Here is a 14,449-nt window from a genome sequence, read left to right as displayed (position 1 = left end):
TTCTAACAGTATGTAAGTATCTTTCTACTCCCTTTAATCAAATAGCTTCAGTAAGCATATATACTCACTATCCGAGTTTATTAATTCAAAAAATTCTGAAACAAAATTTACAAGAAGTACAATATAATAGATTAGTGTATTAAATAGTAATACTATATAGAATCCTTATTATTGCCAAAAAAAAGACTTTTTTTATCCAAAATAAAAACAAATAAAAAAATCATTTTTCAAAACAGAACAATATCCAATTGAGAGACTCGTGCTTAGCATTTGCACCTGTGAGAATTTTTTCTTCGATTCATTTAGCCAATAAACATTAAAGAAGTGCCCTGTTATTACGCCTGTTATTACAAAAACAAGGCCTACATCAAATTACAGATGTAATCAGCGGTAGATAATACATTGTTCTGCATTTGGAATAGTCTATATAATTGATCCCCGAGAACAGTTGATACACAGACATTATACCTAAACTCCCGGTTTTTATTTTTGGAATAAGATAATATTCAATTATTTTTGACACTTTATTCAATAACTTGTCAACTATAATTTCCTTAATATTTACGAGTAATTCATTTTTATGTGACAAAATATCCCGATAATCAAAACCTATTATTATAATAATTCCCAATGGTTTTTGCAGTGTTTGTCACATGTGTTGTGGGCAGGTCCGGCTTCGGCCAGTTTCTGGTGGGGGATACTGGACAGTGGATTCCTTCAGTGGTTTGGTCCGGTGGTGAGCCGTGACGGGTGGTACCGGACTCGTGGGCGTTGATGTTGACAGTGAGTTGACCGAGTGACGTGTCTCAAGGGACAAGAGTGGTCCCCCAGGTTTCTTAGGGAATCTTGCTCCCAATACCCCTATATCCAAACCCCCCAATATAATCTCGTTCCTTAAAATTAAATATCATCACCTCAGAAACACCTGTCACCCACTAAAAACATTATACCTTTTTCCCCTAATTTATACACTTCTTTATTGCCAACATTTATTTTACACTATTTTTTATTACATTTTATTAGATTCCATTATTATACTATTATTATATTTTTTTACTTTACTTTACTACATCATTATTATATTATTACTTTACTTCTATTCTACCTCACTATATTTTTACTTTATCTTTATTCAATTATTATATTTTTACTATACTTTTATTTTACTCTCTCTATAATTTTCTATTCTACTTCTACTATCAACACCAGTTACATGTAGTAAAAATTTTCACTTGACTTTCTTTTTTTTTCCTCAAAAAATTATTTTAACCAAACATTTTTGTTTATAAAAGGAACAACCTTTTCAATCAATAAAATCATCATTCTATCCTTGATCTTATTTATTTATTTTTGTCTGTTATTATCATTATTCTTCATTCATACACAGTGTCCTTGTTCTTTGCAGTGTTGCCTGTCGATTTTGATATATTTTGTTTCTCTGTTTTCCCCTTTCTGTCTTTCTCAGACTTTGTCGTTGTCACAATTTCCATTTTAATCTTCTCCCTATTTTTCTACCTGTCTGTCACCAATTCTTACCTGTCAAATTACCCATTCTTTGCCATTCTTATAGTATTCTTTTTCTTGTATTTCGTAATTCACATTACATTTATTTGCCAAGTGATACTGTTACAATCCACAACAAACAAACACATCACGCGTCACTTTCGCTTAAGCATTTTATTTGCCTGGTTCCAAAATTTTATTTTTGACGAATCCATATATAAAGTGTATCCATCCATCACGAAAAACGTATCTTCCATTGCCAAAAGTAGTGCAGTTCTTGTCCTTGGTATCTCAGCTGTCAGCAAAAAAAATTTCAGCTCTATCAGACAACATTTTGACATCCACATTCTCGCTCCCAATGGCCAATTTGCAAATTGGCAATATGCAGGGATTACCAACCAAACTTACCTCATTCCTGACGACATTGCAGGCACAAATCATGCATGTGCAAAACAAAACTGACCAGTTAGAGCGACTTGCAGCAGAGAATGCAAGATTAACCACTGAATTGGATCAAGCTAGAACAACAATTGCTAATCTGCAGAAGCAATTAGGATCCCAGAGTGCATCTGAAAAAAACTTTTCAGAAATTTTACTTTCGAACCCAGCCGGTGCGGTAGGTGCTCCTGACAAAAACAAAGAACCAGGTCTGGAAGCCTCCACTTGGGCTAGTAAAGCCAGTGTTTCTCTTCCTGTAACTGCCCCAAAAATGTCTGCTGTTCCATCTGCTCGCCGTATTGCAGCTTCTGTCCATATGTTTGCTCTTCCATCTGAACCTTCTGGTTATGAATATGTTTATATTCCACGATCAAGACGTCTTAAGCACAAAGAAGTCCATTCCTCTCTCTGCACTCTTGGTGTGGATTCTTCTCGACTTTTGGACATTAACTTCCCAGCCAGAGGTGTCATTGGCGTCCTTGTTCATGTCCAGTATGCTGATGCCTTTAAGGCCAAACTGACAACTGCTTCCGTTGAGATTTTGGACGCATTTGATCCACTTGACCCTGATAATGTTGCTGATCCCAAGTATGCACCTCTGTCCACTCATGAACTTGCCAACACTGCTGCCATGCTTCACCATGATAGATGTCTTCAGGCCCTCCAGTTCTTGCGCCCTCATGTTGCTATCCCAGTCGGTCACTTCTTTTGTGAGGAAGGGTGGATCAGTGAAGATAAAATACCCACACGCACCACTTTTACCAATGCCACTGGTGAGTCATTGTTCAAACGTCAGTGCAGCTCATCAGTCACTATGTCTGAATGAGTAATCTCAATATTGGATTATGGAATGCCAATGGCCTGCAACCCAGAGCCATTCATGATACCCTTCAACACTGTCAATCCTTACATATGCTCTTCATTACAGAAACATGGCTCCTCTCTCCCTTACGTCTTCCCATATCATGGTTACAAATTCACTTGTATGGTTCTCCTGTAGCTGGCACCTATAGGGGCTCTATGGGTGTTTCTGTTCTCATCTCACCTCACTGTCCTTATGCTGTCACTCAAATACCTATGCCCTCAAAATATGCTCTGGCTGTCAAAATTGGCTCACTCAGAATTGTGTGCTTATATCTTCCACCAACTATGCCCACTCATGATGTCCTACATATACTCTCTTCCATTCCTTTAACACATGATACCATTCTTTGTGGTGATTTCAATGCAAGACTTGGCTCTGTTACTGGTGACTATGCATCGAATTCTTGTGGACTGGCACTATGTTCTTGGATAGAAGAGAGATTTTTATCAGTTGTAAATGCAGATCTTGCACCTTGCATACCGACATATATTCCTTTCCGCAACAACTATGAAATCAGCAGTATTATTGACCTCTTTATAACTAATATGCCACTCATAAATCCTTCTCTTCATATTGCTACTGACTTGTCCCTTGGATCAGATCATCGCCTTTTATCACTTTCCTTTACCTATGATCTACAGCACTCTACCAATATGCCACCACCATTACGCAAGACATGGAACCTCTCACACCTCAATGAACCTGATGTCCATGCTCTTTATGCTCATATCTTTACTCAAAACTCAACCTCCCTCCTTTCCACCTTGCAAGAAATTGTACTGAATCCGCTACTCACCAAACCTGACATTGATGCTATAACTGATGAGTTCAATTCACTCATTTACAACTCACTAAATAGCTCAATTGGACATCGACCCTCTCGCCCCAACCATTGGAAATCCTTCTGGAATGTGGCACTACAAACAGCAGCAGATCATCGTAACAAATGTTACAAAAAATGGCGCCTAGCAATAGGTATTGACAAAGTTGTTTGGTGGACTAAACACAAGCATGCACAGACTGAATTCCGATCCCAAGTTCAGCAAGCCAAACGCCAGTCTTGGCATGTGTTTTGTCAGTCTATGGAACGTGATTTCAGCAAAGCAACGTCAAAAATAAAACAGTTAAAACGCCGTAGACAGCCATAACATACCTTCCAGCATGACGATGGACCAGCCGTAGTAGCAGCAACAATGTGTGACCATTTGGCAACAGTATATAGTGGACATATACTTCCAGCAACCCGACCACCAGCACCAACAACGACTTATAACAGTGTGCCTTTTGCCTCTGATGACTCTCCATTTAACTCATCAATTGTGGAGGAATTCATGCAATTTATGTCTAACCGCAAGGCACCAGGGCCTGATCATATCAGAGCTGAAATGCTAAAACCTATCAAATCACTTATCTCACCTGTTCTTGCTTTGTTATTTACAGTTTGCTGGCAATGGTCGTATGTCCCAAGTCTTTGGTGCCAAGCACAAGTTTTCCCCATCTTCAAGAAGGGTAGTCCAACAGATCCAGCTAACTACCAGCCGATCTCCTTGACTTCTGTACTGTGTAAGCTTTTTGAGATGTGTATAGCCCCCAAGTTGCACAAGTACTCTCCTCCTTTGGATGTGGCTCAAGGTGGTTTTCGTCCTCGCTGTGGTGTTTTGGATCAAGCTCTCTGTCTCCATGATCTGATGAAAGTCTATTACCACCATCATAAGCACTACCCTGTTGTTGCATTTCTGGATATCAAGGCTGCCTATGATACAGTAGATCGACGAATCATCTGGCACGCTTTACAACAACGTGGCACTCCACCAGCCCTTTTGGGCCTCTTAGTTAACATGTTTGACAATGTCTCCATCTCTGTCCTTCTGGATAACTTTTCTTCACACTCGTTCTCACCTGCCACTGGGGCTCTCCAAGGTTCTGTCCTCAGTCCACATCTGTATTCAATATATATCAACTCCCTGCCCCCATTACTCCGCACAGTTGCTCACTCACACACTACAACCCATGTTTCATCACCCTCTCCTACCTCATTGGATGCGTATAATGCTCTTCTTGCTCCTTCAGGTATGGATGGCTTTGGACATATTCATTTCTCAACACCCATCAATTCTCTGCTCTTTGCTGACGATGTAGCTATTTTTGGTTCTTTTTCAGACGTTCAGGCCATGCTAGACCTTGCTGCAGACCACTCTCTTACTCTTGGATATCGATGGAGCCCCACCAAATGTGAAGGTATATATCCCAAAACATGTGCAAGCTCACCAGTTCCACTTCTTTTATATGGTCAAGTTCTCCCTGCCACTGACCTGTTTATTTATCTGGGTGTTCCTTTTGCCAATAATACACCCACTGACAGTATCTCCTTATTTTATCCTACGGAGAGTTTGAATTTTGAAAATCTGTTGAGGTAGTGACAGGTTTTACTTTTGGTAAATTCAATTAGAATTGTATTTGTTTATATCAATCAGAAATATTTTTCTTGTACTTTTAAGATCTTTTAATGATATATATTTATTATTTTTATTATTATCTCTGAGTATTCATGTTTCTAAAATATGAAGGGTTCTCACTTCTATATTCATCCATCAACCTCACAGCATCTGCGAGTGCTCTTTTTATAAGATTTGCCTTTGTTTGATCTAAGCCAGAAATTGCCTTCAAAGTTTGAAGATCTTCAAAGCCGTGATGCATTGTTGCAGAATAAGCTGCAATTTTGTCAAAGATATATACACCTCTATCTTCAGCAGTACCTCCACTCTCTAATTCCTCCTCTACTTCTTCCTCAACTTCGTTCTCGTTTGCATTTACAGTGTCTTGTTGGTTCAATGCCACTCCTACTATCTCCCGTTGCTCAATGAAGCTGAATTTTGCCTCACAGTAATGCTTCAACAAATGTAAATGCTTGCATGGGATCTGGCAGGTCAGAAAGTTCGGGCAGGTGCAGCTTTGTATCAAGTCATTTGATATATTGATAGTATACCACTTATCTTCTGTTACGAAAGATCTTATTTGCCACTCACCATTATAATCATCCATGCTGTTACCAGTCTCACCCAAAGGGTTGAGAATCATGGAAGGGAGCATGTCATTTTGGATTTTTGAAGCAACAAAAGAATTTCTTGCTAACTCATTATCAATGGGACCCATCTTACCATTGTTGAAGTGAATACACTCAACCTCTTGTTCAAAATAGAACTTCACATCATTTGTCAAGATAAAAATCAGTCGATTCAATCTTCTGATGCGTGCACAACCAAAGTAGATTGTCTTGAGTTGATTGTGCCATGATTCTACATAGTTGTTTGTCACATATCTCTGATGTTGTTGGCTAACATATGGGCGCCCCCATCTTTGCAACAATTCTTTGTTCTTGGTCCATTTCTTCTCAAAATATTTCAAAAACTGAGGTTGATCCTGAACCATCAGTTTAAAACCTTCAATTGCTCTTAGGAATACATCTTCATTGGACTTGATGAGAATGTGTCTCAGGTAGTACTTCAGCGCAGTCTTATAATTTCCAAGTTGTTCTGATGTATAAGAGGCATTAAGTTTAATCTTGCTGTCAAGGTTGTGCTGCCAAGTACAAAGAACATGAAAATCACAGTAGTGACTTATAGCATGAGGTAATGCTTCTTTGATTGCATTAACCTCCATAATGCTACAGTCAATGGTGATATTCATTGGTACAAAGCTGCTTTTGATGCGAAGGTGGTCAAGCCAAAGTTTGATGGGTATGGCTGTCTGGTTGTTTGTCACCATGTATGCAACAGGGAATCCTTTTCCTGTTTGAAAATGGCGAGTGACCAAAGTATATAATACTTCATCGCTTCTGGACGAAATGGAATGGGTGGCATTGAGACAAAAAGATTGCGAGATTCTCATGATTGAAACTTGCATTGGTGATTGAAATCCAAAGGCAAATTGTTTTTTACCGTCATTATAAACAGAAAGATTGATTTCAAAAATGCAATAGTTTTGTTTTGCTAGCTTTCACTAGAGAAATGACCCTGAATACCCTTGTGTGAAGGTTCATGGTTACATGTGGATATTTAGAGCAATTTTTGATCTCAGCATGTTTTTTGGTGTACATGTTCATAAAGTCATGTTGTAATTTTCTATTGGCTTGGATATAATAACCATCCAAGTTATTTTATCATTATTATTATTATTATTATAAAGTTTGAACAAATAAAGTAAATGTAACACTTGTTTCCCTTTTATCTTAACATTTATAACAAAATAAACACCATGTCCTCTACTTCTGAACTTTATAATAAGAAGTGCTATTGTACAAAATGCAGCAATAATCAACAAGGCTACAGCTTTGTTTCTACACGAACCCTCCAGCATCACAATAAAAGAGCAAGATATGAAGACATGGAAAGAAGTGAAAGAAGTATGTTTTGTTTTTCATTTTCATTTTCATTTTGGTTATTTTATATAATGTTTTATTTCAATAGATGTATCTGTTCAAAGAAATCTCATGGATATTGATTTTGAAAGTAAGAAACGTTAATTGTGATAAAAAGAGAAGTAAACTAAAAATTGAATTCTATATGTAGCTACATCAAACCAACAAACCGGACCCATGGAAGCAATGGGCGGTCAGACCAACTCGCCTGTTTGGGAAGGAGCCCCAATTTCTGACGATGAGATTGCTTTTAGCAATGAGTTGAAGGGCGAAAACAGTGATGGTGATGAAAATGACAATGACAAAGAAAGCAATGGCGATGAAGAAAGTGAAGACAATGAAGAGAATATTGTTGAGATTGAAGTCTAAGAATTCGATACTGAAGGTCGGTCCGTGTTAATTAACTACTAAAAAAAGACCCAAAAAAAAATTCAAGGAAAAGAACCAAAAAAGAAAAATCTGAAAAAAGGGGGGTGTTAATTTTTTTTGTTTTTTTTTACAATAGATCCTTTTGCCACCCCAAATATGCCTGAAAATCCAGTACACAGGTTCATTGCTACTTTTGTGGTAATGTTTGCTTCCTGCTATGTGGTCAATAAGGACGCTGTTGTCTTGATCAAGTTCATCAACAAGCTCTTGTTGATTTACGAGCAGGATTTCCAATTGCCCGTGAGACTTTCTGGTCTCCAAAGCATGACAGGATTCTCAGCCATGACAAAAGGGATTAAGAGAGTTGTCGTGTGTCAGGATTGTCACAAGGTGTATGAGGAAAGTGTACCTGCTCCTTTGAATCGTGATTTCGTAAAGCTTGGTGCACATACCGCCTGTAATTGCAAATTAATGGTCCAATCATTGTCTGGTGGTTTGGTCGCAAAGAAGTCTTATGTATATCAGTCTCTCACACGTGCTCTTAAAATTCTTTTCCTCTGTCCCAATTTCAAGCAAAAGATCATGCACTGGAACCAAGAATTCAAGATCACTGATACATTGTGTGATGTTTACAATGGTGAAGCCTGGGCTGATTTGAAGGACAATGACAATGAAATTTTTGTTGAGCATCCTCGTTCATTGATGCTGACATTAAACATCGACTGGTTCCAGCCTTTTGATGGTACTAGCTATTCCTGCAGTGCTATCTACCTGGTGATTAACAACCTGCCTAGAAATGAGTGGTTTAAAGCAGAAAATACAATCCTTGTTGGTCTCATGCCTGGACCAAAAGAGCCAAAATCAGAAGAGATCAATCATTATCTCAAGCCATTAGTCGACGAAATGATACAGCTCTATCTTGGAATACAGATACCCACCTACCAGCAAACAGACGGTACAACTGTTTGTGCAGCCTTATTGATGGTTGCATGCGATATACCTGCTGCCAGAAAGACTAGTGGGTTCACTGCGCACAACAGCACATGCGCCTGTTACAAATGCAACAATCAATTTTATCATCTGCCAGGCACTTCTTCTGTCGATTTCCGTGGATTTGATTGTGACCAGTGGCGCCATCGAAGTGATAGAGCAAACCGTGTGCATGCTGAGGAGTGGAATAGTGCGAGTACACGCTCAGAAAGGCAGCAGCTGGAGGTCGAATATGGTGTTCGATGGTCACAGTTGTATTGCCATGGATACTTTGATCTAGTACGTGGAACGATCATTGATCCCATGCATAATCTTTTTCTGGGAACACCAAAGAGAATGATTGAAACATGGACAAAAATCAAAAAAATGAAAAACAATGATCTGCTTGCAATGCAGACAGTTGCAGCAATGATGATATTGCCCAGCGACTATACCAAGCTGAAAACGAAGATAGGAAAGAGCTTTTCCCACATGAAAGCAGATGAGTGGAAGTCTTGGGTATTGGTGTACTCTCCCGTGCTTCTAAAACCAGTTCTTCCGTCCAATATGTTCAATGGCTGGATGCACTATATAAAAGCATGCCGTATACTTGTAAAGCCATCAATCAGTTTCATCGAAATAGACCAAGCACACAGATATCTACAAGAATTCTGTCAATCTTGTGAAGATACATATGAACCAAAAGTCCTCGTCTGCAACATGCACCTGCACCTCCATCTTCGTGACACAATTCGTGATTTTGGACCCATGTATGGCTATTGGCTCTTTGGTTTTGAGAGATACAATGGTTTGTTAAAGAATAATAAGACGAACAGAAAAGATGGGTTTGAAACAACCTATATGACAAAATTCGCTGCAGACGCATACAAAGCTGATTACGTACGAAATACATTATCATGTTCAAGCCTCATTCCATTCCTTCCTCTTTTCGAAAAACTTACCTCTACGACCGCACCTATAATGACCTATGCCACTTATGCTCCAACCAACCAACAACCTTTCCGACTGCAACAATTTGTAGACTCATCCTTAGATTGAGCAGCACCTATCAAAGGCAATGAACCACTCCCCCCATCCACCTTTCCTTTACAGTCCTTAAAAGAATCAACAATGAGTAATATTGATTATCCTCAATTGTTAGATTATTATAAAATCGCCTATGCCATGCCCAATCCCATTTCTTACCACGATACCAGATTGTCACAATATTTTGTAAATAACTAAATCACAAAATTGAAATCAATTGATCTCCTTGGCCAAACATATATTGGGAACAACAGTTCTGGTAAGCACAGGTCACTCGTTCAAGCTTTCTTCCATAGCAGCAATGGCCGAACTTCAAGCCTATATACTGGACAAATTCAGTATCTTTTTATACATTCATTTACTCAGCCTCCTCATTCAAACCACCGAGCATCAACATTACATCAAGACCAGCATGTTTTTGCATACATCCGATGGTATAATTCGACAAATGACAATGAACACAGAGATGAAGGTATTGCAATCTGCTTGCCAGAATTCTCTGCTGATAATTATCACAGCATCTTGCCTGTACATTGCATACACTTAGAGGTCGCAACTGCTGTAGATGTAACTGATATGAACGAAAAAAGAATGCTAGTCATTCCTATGCCAAAAAAATACTATGCCTGAAGCCTTTATGAATAATTATGCACTATGATTTTTTATGAGAATAATTAAATAAAAAACAAAGAACAAGTAATGCCTCTTTATGCATTTTTTTGGTTATTTAAAGTATAAGACGTTATGAATGAAGAAAAAATGAACAAGAAATATAAACTTTATTTAGGGCCCGTTTCTAAGAGCCCACTGAGGAAACTGTGACGCAATTGCATCAGGGACTGGTCCTTCAATGGTTTCGCCAAAAGCACATGACAGCAATTGATGGCTATTTAAGCCTAAATCAGCTACCACTTTGTTGTCAACAAGTGTGATGAAGTGGTTGTACTATATTAAAGATATTAATATTTTATTCAGTATAATACAATATAATATATTAACTAAATTAAATATTTCAACTTTAAAAAAACTAATTACCTCATCACTTCTCCAATCTGGACGACGAAGACGAAGCCCACTATAAGAAACATGAGGCGAAGTGCCATCGTCTGACTCACCAACAGACATAGCCTCTTCTATAATGAGACCAGAGCAATCTCTTTTCATCTCGTCATCAATAGCAGTCTTGTTAGACTGGTACGCTGTTTTGCAACGTTTCAAGTGCTGTTGAAAATATTAAATTAGCTTTCTTTTTTTGCTTTAAATTAATGACTTAGATAAGAATTGTTCAAATAATAAATAAATAAAGTATAACTTACCTCCTTTTCGCGGCTACTTCTTCTGTTGCGAGCATTGTCTGACTTCTTTTTAGCCTGAGACTTATTAGCTGCATGCTTTCTGCTAGTGACGTTTGTGTAGACAAAGTCACGAACATCACTTTTTCTCAGTCCTGCTCCTACAAAATTTCTTTCCAAGTAGGCAACGAGGTTTTCTGTCAACTTAGTATTTGGCAACTGGTTGAAGTTGACAGCCATGTTCCACCTTGACTTGCCATTGTTGGCTTGAATTTCAGCCAAATGTTTTGACTTGAACTTAGGGTCCCACAAATGCTCCCAAAGAAGTCTCTATTGAATCTTGGTAAGTTATTAAAAATATAATTTACTATATGTATGATACATACATAGGTTTTTGTTTTGTTGACTGATTTTGCATCAGAAGCCATGGTGGAAGAACCAGCTACATTCATTTCCATGCTCACAGGAGCAACAGCATGCACTAAAGCCATTGGCTGACTCTACAAAACAGCAGACACAGGAGTGTTCGAAGTTTTTGCTTTGATATCAGCAACGTCTTTCATGACAGTGGTCATGTCACAACGCAAGATGGCAAGAGAGTTTGCTATCTCTCTCTCAGCAGGAGTGCGTCGAGTGGGATAGCTTTCATTTTGGTTAGACATATTCTATTAATTTAAAAATATAAGTTCAAATATGTATTAACTGTTAATGCTTTTATATTCTTTGAATAAATTTCTATTATACACTACAATTATATTTATTATCAAACATATCAAAATAAAAGACAGAAAAAGATGGGGGGATAGAGAGAGAAGTGTGAGTATAAGTAAGAATAATTGTAAGAGTGCGTGAGCAAAAGTGAGTAAGATTGTAGCAAAAACGTATATTTATATTTCCAAAAAAAAAGGATGTCTAGTCTTGATTAATCTTGGTTAAAAGAATATATCTAAAGTAACTTCTTGTACACACACTGTGTAAATTGATACAAAGATTGCTTTTAGATACTACACCATTATATCTATTATGCTTTTTGGATATTTTTTGTGAGTTTCATTTTTTTTAATTACCTATTTTGTTTTTTTTGTATTTTATTTACTTATTTTTTTTATTTTTCCATATTTTTCCATATTTTTCCTTATCGACCATTTTCTTTTCTTTTCTTTCTCTTTCTGATTTTTGTTATAACTGTGAATTTTACTGGTAAGATACATTCTTCTTAAAAATACTTCTGTACAGACAACAACAAGATTAATACATTCTGTTGTCATAGATACATATATACTCTCTTAGTATTTTACTATATTCACAAACTTTTTTGGTAACATATTTTCTTTTTTTTAAAGCAATTCTTTTCTTCAAATGTAACTAAATAATAATTATTATTTCAGTTGTCATAGATACTAGCGTGTTTTTTCCTTCTGATGTATTCTCTTTACAATGGCCATCCAGATTAGTCCAGGTTAGTAACTATACTTCATGTCATCATCCTATAAAATTATTCTGACTTTTCTCCTTCTTTTTTATAGACAATATCGCCAAAAATATTCCCTACAATTAAACAAGACCATCAACACGGTAATATTTTATTTTTTATTTACTTTTAATATTTATCAGACAGAATATAATTTTTATTACAGATGAATGTTCATCTGCCAAACACGCAATGAATCAAGAACCTCTATCTCTTGGCGCCATCATTGACATGGTAAGACTTCTTCTTTTATTCTCTTAATATGTATGATAGTATTATTTATACTGTATATTAATATATGTTTTTTACTAAAGGTTATATCAACTCTTGACAAATACTATCTAGGTCTACAAATAAATTGACTTTCTTTGGGTACATTCATTACATATTCTGTCACCCAATTCACTCAAACTAACTTCTCTATATTATTTTCATTGTTAAAGAAATTATACTTGATGCCATTCCTCGAACTCTCAAAGTTTTATTTTTATCTTCTTCAGTCATTATATTGTATGTATTCTCAAATTAATATATCACTCACAACATGTAAATATTTAAATACACATCTAACTTCTCTTCTATTATGTTAAATAGTATCTGTGCCAAAGATAACTACTGAATATGAGGGTTTACAAACATTATATATAAAGCACTGCTTGATTTGAGTCATATGAAGGATACCAGTGAAGACGGCCCGAGGCATATAATATTATTCTAATACTATTAACCTAGAATCCTTCTATTTTTTCTAATAAATACAAAAATAAACTATAATTCAAACCAATAATAATTGAATATCAAGTGATTGGGGGAGCAGATAATCTATGACCTCAAAATAAAGAGTGTTAATGATTGGCTTATAAGCAATAAAATGTCCATGGTTCTAACTATTCACCCAGAGATAGCTCAACAATATGCATGCGACGTAGTCCCTGATTATTAACCTTTAACATGGAAACAGATTGTATTACAGCAAAAAAACAAAGTTTGAAATAAAGTTTTCTTGGTACTCTATTATATACAAAGATATAAAATTACTATTGACCCCAACTTCACTAGTGCTATCGAACTTTACACTTGTAGATAGCAGGTCTGTGCACATGTAACCAGATCAGCTTTGGTACCAGTGGAAATAGGCAAAACCCCACTGTAAAATGCGGAATATTCACAATAGTATGCCTGAATTTCCCGATGTGTATTTATTGTTATTTCCCAGTGTTTACATTTAACCAGATGGAAAAAGATGCATTTTCATCAGAAGCAAACATATGTAACAAAGTAGTCATCTATTTTATATACGAGTTGTGATGATCCAGACACTCGGATGTTGGATTTATCACATATAAGAACATATTCATATTGGGATAGCGTAGTAGCTATCATCTTGTCAGTATAAAATTTATATAAATGATTAAGTAATCAGCCAAATAATTATTACAGTTAGTACTGTAGATAATAGCTTAAAAATTGTTAAGATAATTATATCATACTGCTGGGTAAACTGTGTCAGATCGATATGGAGCTAATTTAGTAGGAAATCCTAAAGCTCTAATATAAAAGAGAAAAGAATAGCTAAGAGCTAAAGAAGTACGATTTATGACTTGATGTCATAATTGTAACACCGACACTAGTTAACACTGGAAAAATAGGGTAATTTCATCTATGGCGTAGGGTACTATTATTTGTGGAGTGGTAGCTTAAATTTCCATCACTTTTGTCTTTTTTATTTTCGACGGCGATGATAATGCTCGGTCTGTTTTATTGGATAAAAAAACGAGTTTACTCTTTTTTGTAAAAAATGTCTGCGAGATTTCTTTTTGGGACTTGTAGCCATGTCGCAGAGTCAATAGTTGTAGGAAACTTAAACCAAATGATATCTTTTGAGTGAGATAATAAAGCTTTTTATTGTTGTAATATTTATTTATAAGTATGATGAGGTTAATGGTTGTGATATTACTACAAATATTTTTGTTGTATATGCTCTACAGCCAATAAAATGTACATGACGACATGTTTTAACAAAAGCGTGTATTATTGTATTTTAGAATGAGGCAATCAATTACTGTTTAGAGAACTGC

General features: G+C 36.4%; 7 protein-coding genes across 7 annotated transcripts; 4 read left to right on the top strand and 3 right to left on the bottom strand.

Annotated features, from left to right (window-relative positions):
• Positions 1-649: 649 nt before the first annotated feature.
• On the bottom strand, positions 650-1,552 carry PHYBLDRAFT_153371 (hypothetical protein; the record flags this gene model as incomplete). The annotated part of the gene is made up of 2 exons (XM_018433129.1): positions 650-861; positions 1,537-1,552. The coding sequence occupies 2 exons, from the start codon at positions 1,550-1,552 to the stop codon at positions 650-652; spliced, it is 228 nt and encodes a 75-aa protein (XP_018283512.1).
• Positions 1,553-1,861: 309 nt separating this feature from the next.
• On the top strand, positions 1,862-3,954 carry PHYBLDRAFT_72317 (hypothetical protein; the record flags this gene model as incomplete). The annotated part of the gene is made up of 2 exons (XM_018442637.1): positions 1,862-2,714; positions 2,942-3,954. The coding sequence occupies 2 exons, from the start codon at positions 1,862-1,864 to the stop codon at positions 3,952-3,954; spliced, it is 1,866 nt and encodes a 621-aa protein (XP_018283511.1).
• Positions 3,955-5,684: 1,730 nt separating this feature from the next.
• On the bottom strand, positions 5,685-6,709 carry PHYBLDRAFT_72318 (hypothetical protein; the record flags this gene model as incomplete). Its single annotated transcript, XM_018442638.1, has 2 exons — positions 5,685-5,756; positions 5,810-6,709. The coding sequence occupies 2 exons, from the start codon at positions 6,707-6,709 to the stop codon at positions 5,685-5,687; spliced, it is 972 nt and encodes a 323-aa protein (XP_018283510.1).
• A 351-nt stretch (positions 6,710-7,060) lies between these two features.
• PHYBLDRAFT_153367 (hypothetical protein) lies at positions 7,061-7,592 on the top strand (the record flags this gene model as incomplete). The annotated part of the gene is made up of 3 exons (XM_018433128.1): positions 7,061-7,208; positions 7,273-7,314; positions 7,375-7,592. 3 exons carry the CDS (start codon positions 7,061-7,063, stop codon positions 7,590-7,592), a joined length of 408 nt encoding a protein of 135 aa, XP_018283509.1.
• A 783-nt stretch (positions 7,593-8,375) lies between these two features.
• Positions 8,376-8,906, top strand: PHYBLDRAFT_102227 (hypothetical protein; the record flags this gene model as incomplete). Its single annotated transcript, XM_018427691.1, has 1 exon — positions 8,376-8,906. A coding segment is annotated over one exon (531 nt), but the record flags the coding sequence as incomplete, so codon positions are not given.
• Positions 8,907-9,692: 786 nt separating this feature from the next.
• PHYBLDRAFT_153365 (hypothetical protein) lies at positions 9,693-10,238 on the top strand (the record flags this gene model as incomplete). The annotated part of the gene is made up of 2 exons (XM_018433127.1): positions 9,693-9,794; positions 9,975-10,238. 2 exons carry the CDS (start codon positions 9,693-9,695, stop codon positions 10,236-10,238), a joined length of 366 nt encoding a protein of 121 aa, XP_018283507.1.
• A 153-nt stretch (positions 10,239-10,391) lies between these two features.
• Positions 10,392-11,562, bottom strand: PHYBLDRAFT_153364 (hypothetical protein; the record flags this gene model as incomplete). Its single annotated transcript, XM_018433126.1, has 5 exons — positions 10,392-10,553; positions 10,644-10,829; positions 10,925-11,230; positions 11,287-11,400; positions 11,455-11,562. The coding sequence occupies 5 exons, from the start codon at positions 11,560-11,562 to the stop codon at positions 10,392-10,394; spliced, it is 876 nt and encodes a 291-aa protein (XP_018283506.1).
• Between the last annotated feature and the right edge of the window lie 2,887 nt (positions 11,563-14,449).

This window comes from Phycomyces blakesleeanus (genome assembly GCF_001638985.1).
Source record: "Phycomyces blakesleeanus NRRL 1555(-) unplaced genomic scaffold PHYBLscaffold_44, whole genome shotgun sequence".
Lineage (NCBI taxonomy): Eukaryota > Fungi > Mucoromycota > Mucoromycetes > Mucorales > Phycomycetaceae > Phycomyces > Phycomyces blakesleeanus.
The sequence above is the reverse complement of the archived record's forward strand: the minus strand, read 5'-3'. Positions and strand labels throughout refer to the sequence as shown.